Here is a 17,965-nt window from a genome sequence, read left to right as displayed (position 1 = left end):
AACATTTCCAATACCATTCTCAAATGCTCTTCATGTTCCTTCTTGCTCTTTGAGTATACTAGTATATCATCAATAAATACGATCACGAAGAGGTCCAAATATGGCTTAAAAATCCCGTTCATCAAGCTCATGAACGCAACAGGGGCATTCGTTAGACCAAAAGACATCACTACAAATTCGTAATGCCCATACCTCGTTCGAAAAGCAGTCTTTGGCACATCCGTTGCCCGTATTTTCAATTGATGATAACCGGATCTCAAGTCAATCTTAGAGAAGACACAAGCACCTTGTAACTGATTGAACAAGTCATCAATGCGGGGAAGAGGATACTTTTTCTTTATGGTTACCTTGTTTAGTTGTCTGTAGTCTATACACATTCGAAAACTCCCATCCTTCTTCTTTACAAACAAAACCGGAGCACCCCAAGGAGATGCACTTGGTCTAATAAAGCCTTTGTTCAATAACTCTTGAAGTTGTGCCTTTAACTCTCTTAACTCCGCGGGAGCCATTCTATAAGGGGGTATAGAAATGGGGCGTGTGCTCGGTTCGAGATCAATACAGAAGTCAATATCCCTATCCGGTGGCATACCAGGAAGATCTGCAGGGAACACATCCAGAAACTCACGAACTACTGAAACCGACTCAATCGAAGGTACTTGGGTAGTGTCATCCTTGAGATGTGCCAAGAAAGCTAAACACCCTTTACTAATCATTTTCTTAGCACGAAAAAAGGAGACGATGCGGACCGGATTGGAAGTGTAGTCACCTTCCCACACTAACGGGTCTGTCCCAGGCTTGGCTAACATCACTGTTTTAGCATTACAATCCAAGATTGCAAATTGCGGAGAAAGCCAAGTCATACCCAGAATCACATCAAAATCATCCATTTCTAAGATAACCAAATCTACATAAGTGTTGCTCCCCACAAAGTTTACCAAACAAGACCTATATACCTTTTCAACTACCACAGACTCACCCACCGGAGTAGAAACACGAATAGGCATATCAAGAAATTCACAATGTAAATTTAGACCATTAGCAAATGAGGAAGATACATAAGAAAACGTGGATCCAGGATCAAACAATACAGAAGCCATGCAATCACAAACCAGAAGATTACCTGTGATGACAGCATCAGATGCCTCCGCTTCAGACCGCCCAGAGAAAGCGTAACAATGAGCTCTATCGTTCATCTGTCCGTTGCCCCTACCATGTTGTGATGTAGTGGCTCCAGTTTGCCCATCACCTCGGCCTATTTGGTGACCACCATTTCCTCGACCACCACGTCCTCCAGAATAACGGCCTCTGCCATGACCACCTCTACCTCTAACATTTGGAGGTCTGTAACTCTATTTTGGACAATATCTCTTAATATGTCCAATCTCCCCACATCCATAGCACTCTCTGGGTTCATGCATAGGTCTCTCAGAGAAGTGTTGACCGGTCGGAGGTGGACCCCCAACTACAGTCTGTAGTGAAGACTGAATTGGTCGGACTGAGTAACTTCCCGAACCCTGTCCTCTAGTGTAAGCACCATTAAACTCACCTCCCTTTCGAAATCTCTTTGATGTCAATGTTGTGGTGAAGTCGTCTGGCTTCACTCCTTCCACTTCTATCACAAAGTCTACCACTTCTTGGAAGGATTTTGCCGTTGCCGCTATCTGTAAGGCCGAAATCCGCAATTCTGACCTCAACCCCTTCACAAACCGGCGAATCCGCTCTTGAGGACTTAAACAGAGTTGAGTGGCATATCTGGATAGTGCACGAAACTTAGCCTCATAAGCATTAACCGACATCCTACCTTGCTTTAGGCTCAAGAACTCATCCCTTTTCCTATCCCTCAAAGTCCGGGGGATATACTTCTCCATAAACAAACTAGAGAATGAGGCCCAAGTCATAGGTGGTGCCTCTATTGGTTGACACTCGATATGTGACCGCCACCACATTTTGGCGTTCCCTTGAAACTGATAAGTCACAAACTCCACACCAAACCTTTCTACTATACCCATTTTGTGTAGTAGCTCGTGACAGTCAACCAAAAAATCGTAAGCATCCTTAGATTCCTCACTCTTGAAGACTGGAGGTTTCAATTTCAAGAACTTACTGAAAAGTTCATGCTGATCATTTGTCATTATAGGCCCAGTAGTCAGACGTGGAAACGTGCCTATTTCCAATGGAACATCCATGCGGGGAGCCATAATAGTCGCATGTTGTACCTCCGGAGCCTGAGGTGCTGGTGCAGAAAACACTGGGGGTGTCTGGCCCTGATCAGATAACCCGCTAAGATAAGCCAGAACCTGATTGATCATCTATGGGGTAGGTTGGGGTGGCAATCCCTCATTCTGCACTTGTTCATTTTCCCCATCCTCCCCCTCTCTTATTACCTCCTCAGTCGGTGGAGGAGTCATTGCCCTAGTATCAGATGGGCTAGGTGCTCGTCCTCTTCCCCTAGAGGACGTCCTCCCACGACCTCTACCACGGCCCCTTGCCGTTGTTCTTCCTCGAGCCACAGCCCCAATGGCTGGCTCAGTTGTTTCTTGTCTGGCCGGTGTTGATGTTGGCGTAGTCGTTGCTCTAGTTCTAACCATCTGCGAAAGAGAGTGAAGATGGTCAGATACCAATTCGTATCGCCTAGATACCAATTGGACTCAAGTAGTAGCACGAAAGAAAGAATGAAAGAATGGAATTTTCCTAAAGTCTTATAGCCTCTCAAGGAAAAGTAAAGGCGTCCCCCTACCGTTCCTTAAGACCCTACTAGACCTGTTCTTGTGTGATGAGACCAACGAACCTAAGGCTCTGATACCAAGTTTGTCACGACCCAAACCGGGCCGCGACTGGCACCCACACTTCCCCTCCTATGTGAGCGAACCAACCAATCTAAACCTTAACATTTCAATGTAATAACAACAGAAAGTAATGCGGAAGACTTAAACTCATTAATAAATACCAATTCAATAACTATCAATATTCAACATCTATTATTCCCCAAAATCTGGAAGTCATCATCACAAGAACATCTACTTTAAACTACTAATTCTAAGAAACTAAAAATACATAAGAAGCTAGTCCATGCCGGAAGTTCAAGGCATCAAGACATGAAGGAGAAGATCCAGTCCAAGCTAGAAGCGTTAGCTCACCCTGAAGATCCGGTGTGACGAAGACTGGCTTGAGTTACTGTTGAGTCGAAGATGACGGCACGTTTGCTGCACTCCACAAATAACAAGAAGAAAACAATAAAAGTAGGGGTCAGTACAAAACACGGGTACTGAGTAGATATCATCGGCCAACTCAAAATAGAAAACAGTATGTATTATGCAATATCATAAAATCAACTAATATCCTTAGCATGCAGCATTTCCAGTTACCATAACCCTTGGTTACAACACCAAGCACATCAATGAGGACTCACACCTCCTCATCATACTCATTTGGGAATTTAGTTCATTAGATTGGATATATTAACATATTTCAAGATTCATTATCTTTATTTCCCCTCGTGTCGGTACGTGACACTCCGCTCCTCAATATACTATCCTGGTGTCGGAATGTGGCACTCCGATCCTCATTTTATCCTGGTACCGGAACGTGGCACCCGATCCATATTCTATCCTGGTGTCGGAACGTGACACCCGATCCATATTCTATCCTGGTGTCGGAACGTGACACTCCGATCCTCATTCTATCCTGGTACCGGAATGTGGCACCCAATCCATATTCTATCCTGGTGTCGGGACGTGACACTCCGATCCTCATTCTATCCTGGTACCGGAACGTGGCACCCGATCCATATTCTATCCTGGTGTCGGAACGTGACACCCGATCCATATTCTATCCTGGTGTCGGAACGTGACACCCGATTCATATTCTATCCTGGTACCGGAACGTGGCACCCGATCCCCTAATCTCACCACTTTCGTTCATCAAGCCTTCTTTTATACCAAGGCATCATCATTAACAAAGTAGATTAGGGTTTCTTTTCAAGATTTGGGATTCAATAGCTTCATCATGCTTATTTATTCACAATTACATAATCACATCATTCATGCAAGCATACAATTAAGCATATAGAAGGTTTACAATACTACCAACACATATCATTCGCTATTAAGAGTTTACTACGAATAGCATGAAATCCATAACCTACCTCCACCGAAGAATTGAAATCAAGCAAGTTAATCCTCAAAGCTTGGTGTTTTTCCTCTTCTTCTCGATCGTTTCTCTCTCTCCCTTCTTGTTCTTTCTATTTTCTTATTCAAACCCTCTTTCTTTTACCCTAATTAGTATATAATTAAGAATAAAAGATGGCAATAATACCCCACTAATTAACTTAGGGTTACCTCTTTTAACCCCCAAGAATTTGAGTTATTAATATAAACCCACGAAATCTATAATTAAGGAAAGAATAGTCCCAAAACGTCCCTTAAAACGTGTAAGGAAATCCGATTCTGCCTGGGATTTGCGCAACCTGTGACGGGCCGTCGTGCCTGCGACGGTCCGTCCTGCAGGTCGTCGCAAGGTTCAGAGACCCAATATTTCCACCAAGGGTCTGTGACGGTCCGTCACACCTGTGACGGTCCGTCCTGCCATTCCGTCACAAAGTTCAGAGAGTCGATTTTCAGTACCCAATTTCAGATTTTCTAAGTGTTTTGAAACGAGACCCTGCGACGGTCCGTCGTGGGGTCCGTCGCTTCTGCCAGTTTTTCCAGAATTGAAGTCTGTTGCTCAAAACGACTAAACGGGTCGTTACAAATTCATATACAATTCATACAATAATAAAATACATATTCTATTTTTAAAAAAAATCTGTGACTTTTTAAAAAATAAAATAATACTCAATTGATATATAAACCATACAAAATTCATGTATTACACTATTGACAAATAATATAAAAAAATAAAAACACTAAAACAACACTTTGTAAATTCAATTTTGAAATAAACTTTTTACTAACCTCATCAACTTTTTGTGTTTTATTTTTTTCTTGAATCTCTGCATCTTTTTTGAAAACTTCGTTGGTGAACGATCAATTTCAACGCCTTTTGATTGTTTTGATTTTGTCTTGTTTTACTACATCAACAAAGTCAAAATTGGATTATGACAATGTTACGATTTCTTTTCCTTGCCTCTTTCCTTTGCCTCTTTGATTTTTTCCCTTCGATTTCTGAGTTTGAGATTGTGACAATTTATACAACTATATGCCACAATTCACACACAATTCATATACAATTCATATAATAATAAAATACATATTCGATTTCAAAAAAAAAATCTATGACTTTTGAAAAAATAAAATAATACTCAATTGATATATAAATCATACAAAATTCATGTAGTACATTATTGACAAATAATATAAAAAAAATAAAAACACTAAAACAACACATTGTAAATTCAATTTTGAAAAAAACTTTTGACTAACCTTATGAACTTTTTTTATTTTTTTTTTCTTGAATCTCTGCATCCTTTTTTGAAGATTTCGTTGGTAAACGACTAATTTCAATGCCTTTTGATTTTTTTGATTTTGTATTTTTTACTACATCAACAAAGTCAGAATCGAATTTTGAAGATGTTACATTTTTTTTTCTTTCATCTTCTTGCCTCTTTGATTTTTCCCCCTTCAATTTCTGAGTTTGAGATTGTGACAATTTATACAACTATATGCCACAATTCATACACAATTCATATAATAATAAAATACATATTCAATTTTAAAAAAAAAACTGTGACTTTTGAAAAAATAAAATAATATTCAATTGATATATAAATCATACAAAATTCATGTAGTACATTATTGACAAATAATATAAAAAAAACAAAAAAAAATACTAAAACAACACATTGTAAATTCAATTTTGAAATAAACTTTTTGCTAACCTTATGAACTTTTTTTATTTTATTTTTTTCTTGAATCTCTGCATCTTTTTTTGAAGACTTCGTTGGTGAAAGGCTAATTTCAATGCCTTTTGATTTTTTTTGATTTTGTATTTTTTACTACATCAACAAAGTCATAATCGAATTCTGAAGATGTTACAGTTTTTTTTCTTTCCTCTTTTTGCCTCTTTCCTTTGCCTCTTTGATTTTCCCCCCTTCGATTTCTAAGTTTGAGATTGTGACAATATATTGAATGAAGGAGCATGAAAGTCGTCTTTCTCATCGATCAATCTTTTACTTTTCCTTGGATTTTCACTACCTTTCTTCGACATTGTCTATAAAATTAATGGGGAACGGATCTGAGATTTTAGTTTGTGTTTTAGGATGAACTGATATGAGAGATTTTGGGGAGGATGCCAATTTGAGAAAGATGACAAAGTGGCTGTATTTTTATTTTTTTTTGAATTGATGTTTCAGGCGCGATTTTTTGGGAAATATGAATGATTTTCACGCGTGGGGAGAGTGAGAGTGTATTGGGGGAAGATATTCACGCATGGGCAGAGGTTGAGTTTATTGAGGTTGATATGAGGTGGGTAGTTATTGATAACCATATAATATGATATTAATTAAAATTAAATCCCTAATTTTTAGATTTTGTTTTTTAAAAGGTAACTATATAATATGAAGTTTAATTAATATTTAATAAATAATAATTTATTATTTATATTAAAAACATTAAAAGATAATTGATTAATATTTAGTAATTTATTATTTATATTAAAAACTTTAAAAGGTAATTGATTAATCAGTAATAATTTAAAAGGTTTTGTTGATAAAAGGTAAGTGAATAAATAAAACTAATTATTCAAACACAATAATTATTAATTAAATAAAATAATTTTTTTATTAATATATTAGTTAATATGCTATAACTTGATAATAATATGTTATAAATATATATATTTTTTTAAATATATATTTTTAATTAATATATTATTAATTGATGTGCTATAAGATGATAATAATATGCTATAAGTAGTTTATTTTTAAAAAGTATGATTATAACTTAATATTTATCCTCTTAAATGTGTGTGGGGGGTTAATTTTTCAATTTTTAAAAGCCAAAAGAGGTCTACTTCAATACTGTTTATTAAAGTATTTAAATCATCATCATTAAAATAAATCACCAACTCTATTGTACTGTCTAAATTTTAACTCATATCTACGTAGAAAACAACAACAATCACGATATTAATTATAAAAAAATGTCATAATTTCATTATTCTTAAATTAAAAAATTTCCACTTGTTAGTATGAAGTTAAAAAATATTCAAATCTATTAAAAGTCATACATATTTACTTTTGATTCATTTTAGTTACAATTTTCTTTGTCATATATCGAATATTTTAATTAGATTTAGTACAAGTATAATATAATTTTTTTTGTTAGTATGAAGTTAAAAAATATTCAAATCTATCAAAAGTCATACATATTTACTTTTGACTCATTTTAGTTACAATTTTCTTCTTTATAAATCGAATATTTTAATTAGATTTAGTACAAGTATAATACAATTTTTTTAAAAGGTCAATGAATACAATTAAGTTTTATGTTAAAAAAAAATAAAGAAGGTACAATTTCGTTAAACGTAAATTAAAAAGTAAAAAATGAATTTTACATAAAAAAAAAGAAAGAAGAGAGAGTATATTATAAATACATGTGATTCGTGCAGCATAAATAAGATAACATTAAAAGTAAAAAGCCTTTTTTCTTAGAATAGATTCTATAGCTCCAATCGACCAAACAAAAAACTCTTACCAACCAAAAGTAAATACTGGAATACTTTTAATAGGGAAAAAGGAAATAATTATATTTCGAATTATTATAAATGGTATACAAATATGTTTTATTATATTTTGAGATATTGACATTTTTATCGTTCAAAAGTTAAAGCATATATGTACTTCAATTTAAAGAAAGACTAAATAGGGCACGTGACATAATTTTATTCATTGATCCTATATTAATAAATATCGGATCAATTGATAAGATTATGACACGTCTATGTACGTTAGTATAAAGGATATATATGATTCAGTTTTTGAATGGCAGGTCCTAGAGCCTCCAATGCTCCAAAAGTATAACGAAAGATATGTGTTTATTATTTACAATAGTTCAAAATATATTTTTGTCCTTTTTCCCTTTTTAATATTTATATGAACAAGATAATTTTATACTAATAATTAAAAAATATATTATTATCATAATTAAATGATAAAATGTGTATAATTCATTCATGCTTTCTTTTGCCAAAACAGGATATGTATCAATTGGTTGGATTTAAAGTTTATCGGTTTAATTTATTATTATGTATTGGTTTATGTATAGTTAAATTGTTATAGAAAATATCAGTTTAATATTTATCAATTCAGTTATCGGATCAAGTTAAGATTTGATAAGAATTATTATTGAGAAAAAAAATAGTTTAATGTAAGAAGATAAAATCAAATGAATTATGCACATGAGTTGATAAATATCAATACTTAATCCCACATTTACATATACATTTAATAATTAATAATTCATCGATTCAGATTATTAATTTCGATTCGATTTTGAGCAGGAAAAAAAGTGGGGATATGCTTAGTAGGTCCCATCTGTAGGCATTTGACTCTGTTTGTGACAGCCATAGCTAAGAGAATCAATTTATGCTTACCAGTAAGTATTTTTTTTATTATATATATGAAACTGGGATCAGCATCTTCTCTCTTTCCCTTCCCCACAGTTCCCAATAGTAAGAAAGAAGAACCATTAGCTGACCTTCAATCTGGTGAGTTTTCATTATTTCTATCCTAACACTTTGTCTCTATATGGTGTGTGTATCTCTGATGACTTCTTGCTGAAAAGTTTACAACTTTTAAACTGTTTTTTCCTTTTTGTCTTTGATGAGTTGACAATAGGATGTTTTATAGAAAAAGATTGAATCTTTGATGTGCAACCTGTATTGGGGTTTTCTCAGAAATGATTATTGATTTTGATGAGATTGAGATCTCCAAATTTTTAAAGAAAATTATTTTGTGGTTGAGTTTCTTTTGGGGTTGTTGGTGAAGGTGTGGATGGTCAAAAAAGACTCCCAAAATGAAATTTGGGTTTCTTTTCTTGATTTTTCTTCTGGGGATGGATTGACCTGCATAAAGGGAAAGGAAGATGAGGGGGTGGGGGCGTTGACCTAGAATTGAACCAAAGTTCCTTCCAATCTTTAAACCTGAAAATTACTGGAATTTAGGTTTTTCTAAGTAAAATTTATGTGGTGTGGCCTTTTGTGTTGCATATGTATCTCAAAAGCTATGTCTTCTTACTAAATAGTCTGATGCTTTTGTTTGTGGAAGTTTACTGTGGAGGCTCAGTAGCTGGATTACATGACAACTGAATTAGAAACTAAGATAATAAAGGAATAACTTTGAGTAGAAATATGTAATTATAGTGTCAACAATTTCTTGTTTGAAAGAATGATTTTGGTCGAACTGTACCATCCATTCTATCGCGTGGACTGTTTGTTTGCCTTGATGTAGTTATGCCGAACAGGTATGATGTGGTATAGGTAGTAGTACATATTGTTGAAAGATCTTATTGAAGGTAAAGTATCTACATGTACCCATATGCTACACTGTGTGTCATCACACCTGATGTATAGTATATATCGTATCATATCATATCATAAAAACTCATCTGTTGATGTTTGTTTCTTTTTTGATTCTTGTAAAGGTGTTGTCGAAAGTACAGTACTGATAATTTTTTTTTGTATAAGTATGATCAATTAATTCACATGTTAACTGAATGAATATTGTTTTCATGCTTGTTTCGTATGGACTCAATTGATTTTGGTTGAAGTGCTCTTATTTTTCTTTGTTTTACATCTTTTCTTTGTGTACTCTTGTTACCTCAGGAAGCAGATTCAGATATGGATCCTGACGACAGTCTAAGTGAAGATCCTTGGATAAAGTCTTCTTCGTCTGGCAACGAATTGCTGAAAATTATGCCCTCAGATAACCATTCATTTACCAATTTAAATCTGCATGCGCAGAAGTGGGAAGGTTCCTCTTATTTGGATCAACAAATCAGGATTGAGCAACAGTTTTCTGGATTTGCTAAACCAAAACACACATCTGAGATGGATCAACAGGGGAATCAGAGGAATGAAAATCATGACACGACCAGAATACATGACTGGGATCCAAGAGCTTTGCTGAACAACCTTTCGTTTCTCGAACAAAAGATTCATCAGCTCCAGGAGCTGGTGCATTTGATTGTTGGGCGGAGAGGTCAAGATGAGGTTCAGGGAAATGACCTTATAGTTCAGCAACAACAGTTAATCACAGCTGATCTTACTTCTATTATAGTCCAATTGATATCAACTGCAGGAAGTCTTCTTCCAACTATGAAGCACACTCTTTCCTCTGCGATTCCTGCTGCCAGCCAGCTTGGGCAGGTTGGTGGTGTCACAGTTCCTTCTACAGCAGGTACTAGTGCTGGTGGGCTAACATGTAATGATGGTGTTGCCAAGTTGGAAGATCAATCCAACCACATTGACCAGTTGAGAGATTGTGGGATTGAACACAATCATGCTGCCGATGAACATGAATTAAAAGATGAAGATGAAGCTGAGGAAGAAGAGAACCTTCCTCCCGGTTCCTATGAGATTCTACAGTTGGAAAAAGAGGAAATCCTTGCACCACACACTCACTTTTGCACAATTTGTGGCAAGGGATTTAAGAGGGATGCGAATTTGCGAATGCACATGAGAGGTCATGGAGATGAGTACAAGACTCCAGCAGCTCTTGCAAAGCCTCATAAAGAACCCAGTTCTGAGCCAACACTCATCAAAAGGTATTCCTGTCCGTATGTTGGATGCAAGCGCAATAAGGAGCATAAAAAGTTTCAACCTCTCAAAACCATCTTATGTGTGAAAAACCATTACAAGAGAACCCACTGTGAGAAAGCCTATACTTGTAGTAGATGTAACATTAAGAAATTTTCAGTAATTGCTGATCTTAAAACACATGAAAAGCATTGTGGAAAGGATAAGTGGCTTTGTTCCTGTGGAACAACATTTTCGAGGAAAGACAAGCTTTTTGGACACATTTCCCTTTTTCAAGGTCATACTCCTGCAGTTTCTCCGGATGAAACTAAAGGATCTGCTGGGACATCTGACCGGGGCCAAACCGGTGAAGTCACCATGAAAGCTCGACAAGAAAACTATAAGGTAAATGCTTCACATGGCAATGAGTTTCAAAATCCCGGGGTTGTAAAAGAGTGTCCATACAATCCAAGCAGTTATTTCTCACCTTTGAACTTCGATACTAGCAATCTTAATGGATTTCAAGAGTTCCCTCGACCACCATTTGACGAGTCAGATAGCTCATTCTCATTTCTGCTGTCTGGATCATGTGAATACCCTCCTCACAAGGCTGCAAAATTTATGAGTTCTAGTGAAATGGAATAACATCAACCAGTATTCGATTTGTCTTTGGTTCATTGTAGCTATCTATTCTATCATGCCATTATTTTTTTTTTCAGAATAACTGTCTTTTCCTTAAGTTATATAGTATAATAGTTGCTATGAGTTTGTCAATTGCAGCAAGTGACCAGGAAAATGCATCAACTGTCTCAAGCAGTTTTACAAAAACCTCATTCAACCTTTCCAAGAATCTCGATTAGATATAACATTCACTAAAAGATCCATCTATAGTAATCACTTGGCCAGTTACGATCCATCTGTGATGCATGTCGATGACAAGTTCAAACCAAAATTTTATATTGTTCCTAACACATGAAAAAAATAATCAAGCAATTTCATTGCAATAATGGTTCCAGAAGATTAGAATGCTGTCATTTGAGAACATGAAAGCCTCCACATGATTACTTTTTGTTGCACCCTTATCTCTTATAAGAGCCTTCTTGCCCTTGATTACAAAGCACCACAATCTAAAACTGTCAAAAGAAATTGAACATGATTGTTGCATTTGAAAAGAAAAGGTTGTACACAGCTATAATACCTAACTGATTCAACTGGCTGTACTGATGTGGCGCCTAAAATGAGAATTATGGAGCAATATGAGCTTCAACCCTTTTGCAGCTTCTCCTGACATTGATGGCTTCTTTGGAGGGCCGTGGTAATATGTTTCCTTAAGAACAAAGTCATCCTCACATGACCAAGTCCTTCCCCTGGGAGAGCTGTCCTTCCAAAGAAATCTCTCAGAGAATGGATTCACTAAGCTCTCGCGGAACTCTTCTGCTGTCTCACAGTTCAAACCCTGCAAGTGTAAATAAATGTTAGAATGAAAATTCACCATGTACAGCTTGGATGATGGATTTTTTATGGTCTTACTTCTGCCATGGCTTTGATTTTCATGGTAAGATCGTTGCTAAGAAGGACGAGTTGTCCGTTTCTGTTGGTTCTTTTGAAGAAGAGGGCATATTCAAGGATATGATCTTCTGCTGTGGGTGAGGCAAAATCCATTAGACCACTATGTGGAGAAAATTGATGTGAGCCAACAGGAAACATGCCATTCTCCTCACTGAACAAAGACAATGGAGCAGTAGCAGGAGGGGTTGGTGCCACTGCTCTTGTTTCCTCTGCACAACTCTGTACATGAATCCATGCCTTTGCATTTATCATGCAGTCTTCTATCCATTCTAATGCTGCAGATACCTCAGTTGTCCTTCTAAATAGACTAGCACGCCTCTTCATGCAATCCAATTCTCTTATGACTGTCAACAAGGATCAGAGAAAACAGGCATTCTATTTAACAAAAACAATTGGCACTTGGAAACGACAAAAATTTCAGGGTTAAGTTCATTACCAGTTCTAGGAATTATCATATAAGTTCGTCTCAGACCTTGCAGAAGCTGCAAACTTTTCCTTGATTCTTTATTCAGCAACGAACCAGTGTCTACTACAATGGTCCATCTCTTCTTTTCCATGACACTCTCATTCTGCAGATAAGCCGCAAATTAGAGCTCACTACATTTAAACCAGAGAGACAACTATAATACTAGTTTGTATACTTTGAGCAATGAAACTTTGGAAAAACACTATTATAGTTAATTTGTTGAACGACCAATTTCAAGAAGACTAATCCAAATCTATGACCTTTCAGAAGCATGCCTCTCTGTTTATGCTAAATTTGAAAAAAGAAGAAGTTTTCAGCATAAAGTTTTGACATTTAACTTACGAAGAAGGGGCATAGTTCCATAGTCTCTGGATGCTGGATTGGATAATCTCTCAACTTAATGTTCTCTTCTGGAGATATTGAGCTGGTCTTTACAGGGTAGTTCACAAGAAGTGACTGCAAAGGCACCCTATCCATTCTGTTCTTCACTGTGTTTACCTCCAATCTTGCTGGATATCTGGGGGCAAGGATTGTTGATTTCTGTTCTTCAAGAACTTTGTCATTCAGATTATCTTTCTCAGAGGAGAATGGAGTTCCATTTTGATGGAAAATAGGATCAACTACATTGTCTAGAGAAAATTTAAATGATTCTAGCTTTAGATTTTCCAACTTCCCTATTTTCTTCATTGATATCATCAAACGAGTATCAGGTGTCATATTCTCTTTATCTGGAGTGAAAATTTCTTCATCATTTTCATCCACATTTGGCTGTGTTGATTTAGTAGTTGATCCTAGCTTCTCCTTTTTGTGGGATACACAACCTGCTGCCTGATTGGACCTGGGCTCAACCACAAGTTTCAGAGATGAAGATTTAAACAGTTTTGGATGCTTAATTTGATGTTGGCTTCCAATCTTCTTCATTAACCTCAGACGACGAGTTTCTGGTGTCATATTCTCTTTGTCTGGGGTAAAAGTTTCTTCATCAGTCTCATCCATATTAGAAAGCACAGACTTTCTACCCGATCTATTTGTCATCTCAGAAAGACACGATTTCTTCATAGATCCAAGGAAGAGAGAACTGGGAGTATGGTTCTCTTTGTCAGGAGTAAAGACCTCTTCCTCTTTATCCTTGTTTCCACTAGCAAAAAGATCTTTAGAAACTGATATAGTTCCTTCTATTTCACGATTAATTGATTCAACTTCAGTTTCCATGTCAATATTTTCATTCATTGCTCTATCTTTACCAGTTTGAATCTGAACATTGGAGTGTTTTCCCCTTCTAGACCAAATACTTGAACATCTTTGCTGAGATCTTGGTGGGGTACCATCTGCATTTTCATTTGGGGACTGTCCTGGGACAAGAAGAGCTTCTGGTATGCTGTTTTCCTTGTCAGCTTGGTAAGCAGGCTGCCGCAAACTGATTTCACCTTCTTCATGGATATTCCCTGGTAGATTTTCGTTTGCGGCCACATTTTTATCAAGCATTGGAGGAGCTGGTGGAGTCAAACTTCTCAGACGCGGTAATGAACTCATACCAGAAAATGATGAGTCTAGACCTTGCACCATATCATAATCCTCTTTCTGAATTTGGTCATTCTGGAGAGAAAAGCCACTCTCATCCTAGAAGATCAATAAATGCATATAGCACGGCACAGGATAAAAGTTAGAGCAAACAACAAAAGAATAAGAAAATTGAGCTACTAAACCTTATTTAGTTCAGTATTAAGATACTGATTCAACTCACCTGATGTTGTTCCTCCTGTGTGCTTTCTTCTGGTTCAGATTCACAAAGAGTAGGTACAAAAGGATTCTCCAAATCATATGCATGGCTGATTGGAACCCAATGAAGCCTGTAAACCCTGCTGGAACCTCCAAGTTGCATCCTATCACCTTCTTTCAACTCCACCTTAACTCCTGATTCAAGTTTCTTACCAGAAATCCATGTCCCATGTACTGCAAAGAACAAGATACCGACAGAAAATGACCTTACTGATTAACCGAAAGAAGCAAGATATCAGAAAAAAGGAAACGAAAAACTATAAAGAAGAGATGATATGGCATTACAATCAGAAATCTTATCTTAATCGATTTGGGAAAATATGGTTGAAGCTTGAAAGATAATAGACATTATTGTATCATGAATAACAGCACCAACTAGAACATTATGAAACCAGTTGCACAAACAGGAAATTCACCCCAATAAGAATTCAAGAGTTCAGCAATCACAGAACTTCATCATCCCCTTAAACCTCATATGGATTCACAAAAGCTCAACCCCAAGGTGGTATGCACAGGCGGATATTCGTTCTGATATTTAGCAAGTTCAAGAACCATACAATGACTTCTACACATTGTACCAGCAACATTTAACACCTCAACAATTGACCATTAATTCTAGTTTAACAATGATAAAAATATATATTTCATCACAATTGATTAACAATTTCATTTTGAAATAAATTCCATCTGAACAAGGAGTCTGAAAATCACAATTCTGTAGTTTAAGATTCAAAAATGACAACTCCACATTGTTAACAATCAATCGCTCAAAGGAAAACTACAAAAGCCCTAAAAAAGTTCAAGAATTGGAAAGAAAAAAGCAACTCAAAGTAGCATCACAAATACAACAACAACAACAACATACCCTGTGAAATCCCACAAGTGGGGTTTAGGGACCTTACCACTACAAATCAAAAGATCAAAACTTTTTGATCCCCAAATCATCATCAAGAACCATATAGGATGATTCTTGAACATAATAAACAAAACCCCAAAAGCATTCCACCATAATCTATTCTGAAAAAAAAAGCAGGGCAGTGGGCAGAGTACCTGAAGAAAGATCAGTAACAGAGAGGGAGAGTGAGGACGGTTTAGAGTGGATACGGAGATGAAATCTACTGATACTTGGGTGTTCCAATGTAATGTTACAATCAGGGTGTCTACCAACCACCAAAATCTCTTCAATTTCTGATTCTTGATTTGAACAAGGTGGGGGGTTATCAAGCAAAAAGATGTTCTTGAGAATGGCCCCATTCTTTAACACTGTAAATACTGGAATCTTCTTATCTTCTTCAATGGATGAAATCTCCAGCTTGTCCTCCATGAATTCAAGAATGTGTGTGTCTGTGTGTGGGGAAATGAGAAGAGGGGTTTTTTGAAGAATGAAATCTTGAAAAAGGTGACCGTTAGTATAATTTGTGTGAAACGGATAATTATCTCATTAAATACCATTATTATTACAATTTATTTAAAAATAAGTATTTTATATATTGAAATTTGGAAAACACCCAAACCCTATTTTCACCATATTTTTCTTTTCCAAAACTTTTCATTTGCCTTTCTCCCCTGAAGCTCGTTTGGCCATTCTCTTGGTTTGACTCTCTCATTTTATACAAACACAAATGTACAAATTGTGTTTTTGTTTGTATAAAATGAGATAGAATTGTATATATAGATACAAATAGATATCTCTTCAACCTATATACTTATAATTATACCAGTAAAAGTTTTCCCCTACTCAATTAATTCTCTTTTGTCTTTCTCGCTTTATACAAACACAAATTATATAAAATACAATGTATAGTTTGTGTGTTTGTATAAAACGAGTGAGAATTGACACGCATATATAAATGTTTTAACTCGATTCAATTAAATACAAATTCAAATTGTTTATGCAGAGATATGCAAACACAATCATTGATATATACGCAGAGTAATTACATATATACAATATCTAACCGATATGTATATACAATCGCTGCAATCTTATACAAATGATATGTCTGTGAATAAGAGGCATGCGATTTAATACAAATCAGCTGCTCCATAGCAAAACTATAGCTATATTCAGCGCTAATATAATTTTTATGTTTGTTATTTCTAAAATTTGCTCTATGACATGCATTATGTAACTGTCTAGTTTGAGATATTACTCTGTTAAAAGAGATTTATTTAATCCTATGATTTCGATAAATTAGTCAAATTAGATAATTTTGCTATGTTTTAAAATTGAAGGAATAAGTCATATTTAGAAAAAAAAAAGTATATTCAAATTCTTTCGAATACGATTAAACATAATTTTAACTTTAAATCTAAATAAAGCGTCTACTAAAGTGCTGAAATTCATACTTCCGTTCCTTCAATCCAATTTATAATCTCCTGTTTTACCTCTAATTATAAATTAAACTTTACCATTTCATCTAAAAATATTTTAATTTCATATTTGTCATTGTCAAATAGGTTAAAAGTACTTTGAATATTCGGAGAGTTTTTTTTTAGTAAAATTTATGATTTAAATCTCCAAGTTAACTAAGAAAAAATCAAATAATATTTGGGAAAAAACTTGACAAATAGTGTTTGTTCATACACTTTATTATTATTTGGCAAATATCACAAATTCTTAAATACTAGTTTTTTTCCTAGTATTTGGGTCAAATCTCATTATTTGGGATCTTTTAAAAATTGAAAGTTTACCCCCAAACTTTTATCTTTTATAAAAACACCCTCTTTAGTTGTTGCTTACGTTATATTACAAAATTTTTTACATTAATTCCAAAAGTAGTAATGAGATATTCGGTGAATGTGAAATGATAATATGATTATTGATGAAAATGATGAATAATCGGCTCAAAATAACAAAGTCATGTGTTTTGTCTACTTCACGATGTATGAAATGATGCTTGTTGCACTCACTCAAAATTACCAAATTACTCTAGTATCATGGACACTATTTCTTATTGTTGTAACAAAGATTCAGACTTGTAAATACAAATTTGTGATTAATTTTGATATTTTTAAAATTTATGAATATAAATCATATTTTTCTAAAAAAGTGAAATATATTTCCCAAATATTATGGCCAAACATTTACCAGCCCTTGACATATGAACAAGAAAACCTGTCCTTAACGGGATGGTACTTACTTTCATACAGGTAATGGTAAAATTTCACCCAAATAATATTTGCCAAGAATATTTAAAAATCTATAACCAAACACTAACTAAGGGAGTTGATTTATAAAATACAAAGGAGTTCTCCAGAAATTTCATTGAAACAACCAAACGCAAAGTCAAACTAAGTCAATTGAACATAATATGTTGAGCTACCATAGGGTTGTGTATTTGTGGTGCGGAATCAGAAATTTTACAAAATAATATTTAAATTTTCTTTTCAATTATATCAAAAATGTATAAATTAAAT

The 17,965-nt window shown here is 35.1% G+C and overlaps 2 protein-coding genes across 2 annotated transcripts; one reads left to right on the top strand and one right to left on the bottom strand.

The window, feature by feature from the left end:
* The first annotated feature begins 8,523 nt into the window (after window positions 1-8,523).
* LOC101263267 (protein SENSITIVE TO PROTON RHIZOTOXICITY 1) lies at window positions 8,524-11,505 on the top strand. The gene is made up of 2 exons (XM_004250324.5): window positions 8,524-8,703; window positions 9,820-11,505. The coding sequence occupies exon 2, from the start codon at window positions 9,835-9,837 to the stop codon at window positions 11,374-11,376; it is 1,542 nt and encodes a 513-aa protein (XP_004250372.2). The 5' UTR covers window positions 8,524-8,703; window positions 9,820-9,834; the 3' UTR covers window positions 11,377-11,505.
* A 199-nt stretch (window positions 11,506-11,704) lies between these two features.
* Window positions 11,705-16,112, bottom strand: LOC101262585 (uncharacterized). Its single transcript, XM_010314521.3, has 6 exons — window positions 15,596-16,112; window positions 14,511-14,719; window positions 13,109-14,386; window positions 12,737-12,869; window positions 12,262-12,644; window positions 11,705-12,187 (listed from the first exon to the last, which is right to left on the bottom strand). The coding sequence occupies exons 1-6, from the start codon at window positions 15,867-15,869 to the stop codon at window positions 11,939-11,941; spliced, it is 2,526 nt and encodes an 841-aa protein (XP_010312823.2). The 5' UTR covers window positions 15,870-16,112; the 3' UTR covers window positions 11,705-11,938.
* Between the last annotated feature and the right edge of the window lie 1,853 nt (window positions 16,113-17,965).

This window comes from Solanum lycopersicum, chromosome 11, assembly GCF_036512215.1.
Source record: "Solanum lycopersicum chromosome 11, SLM_r2.1".
In the NCBI taxonomy this organism is placed as follows: domain Eukaryota; kingdom Viridiplantae; phylum Streptophyta; class Magnoliopsida; order Solanales; family Solanaceae; genus Solanum; species Solanum lycopersicum.
Note: the sequence above shows the minus strand (reverse complement) of the source record. Positions and strands in the feature narration are given on the sequence as shown.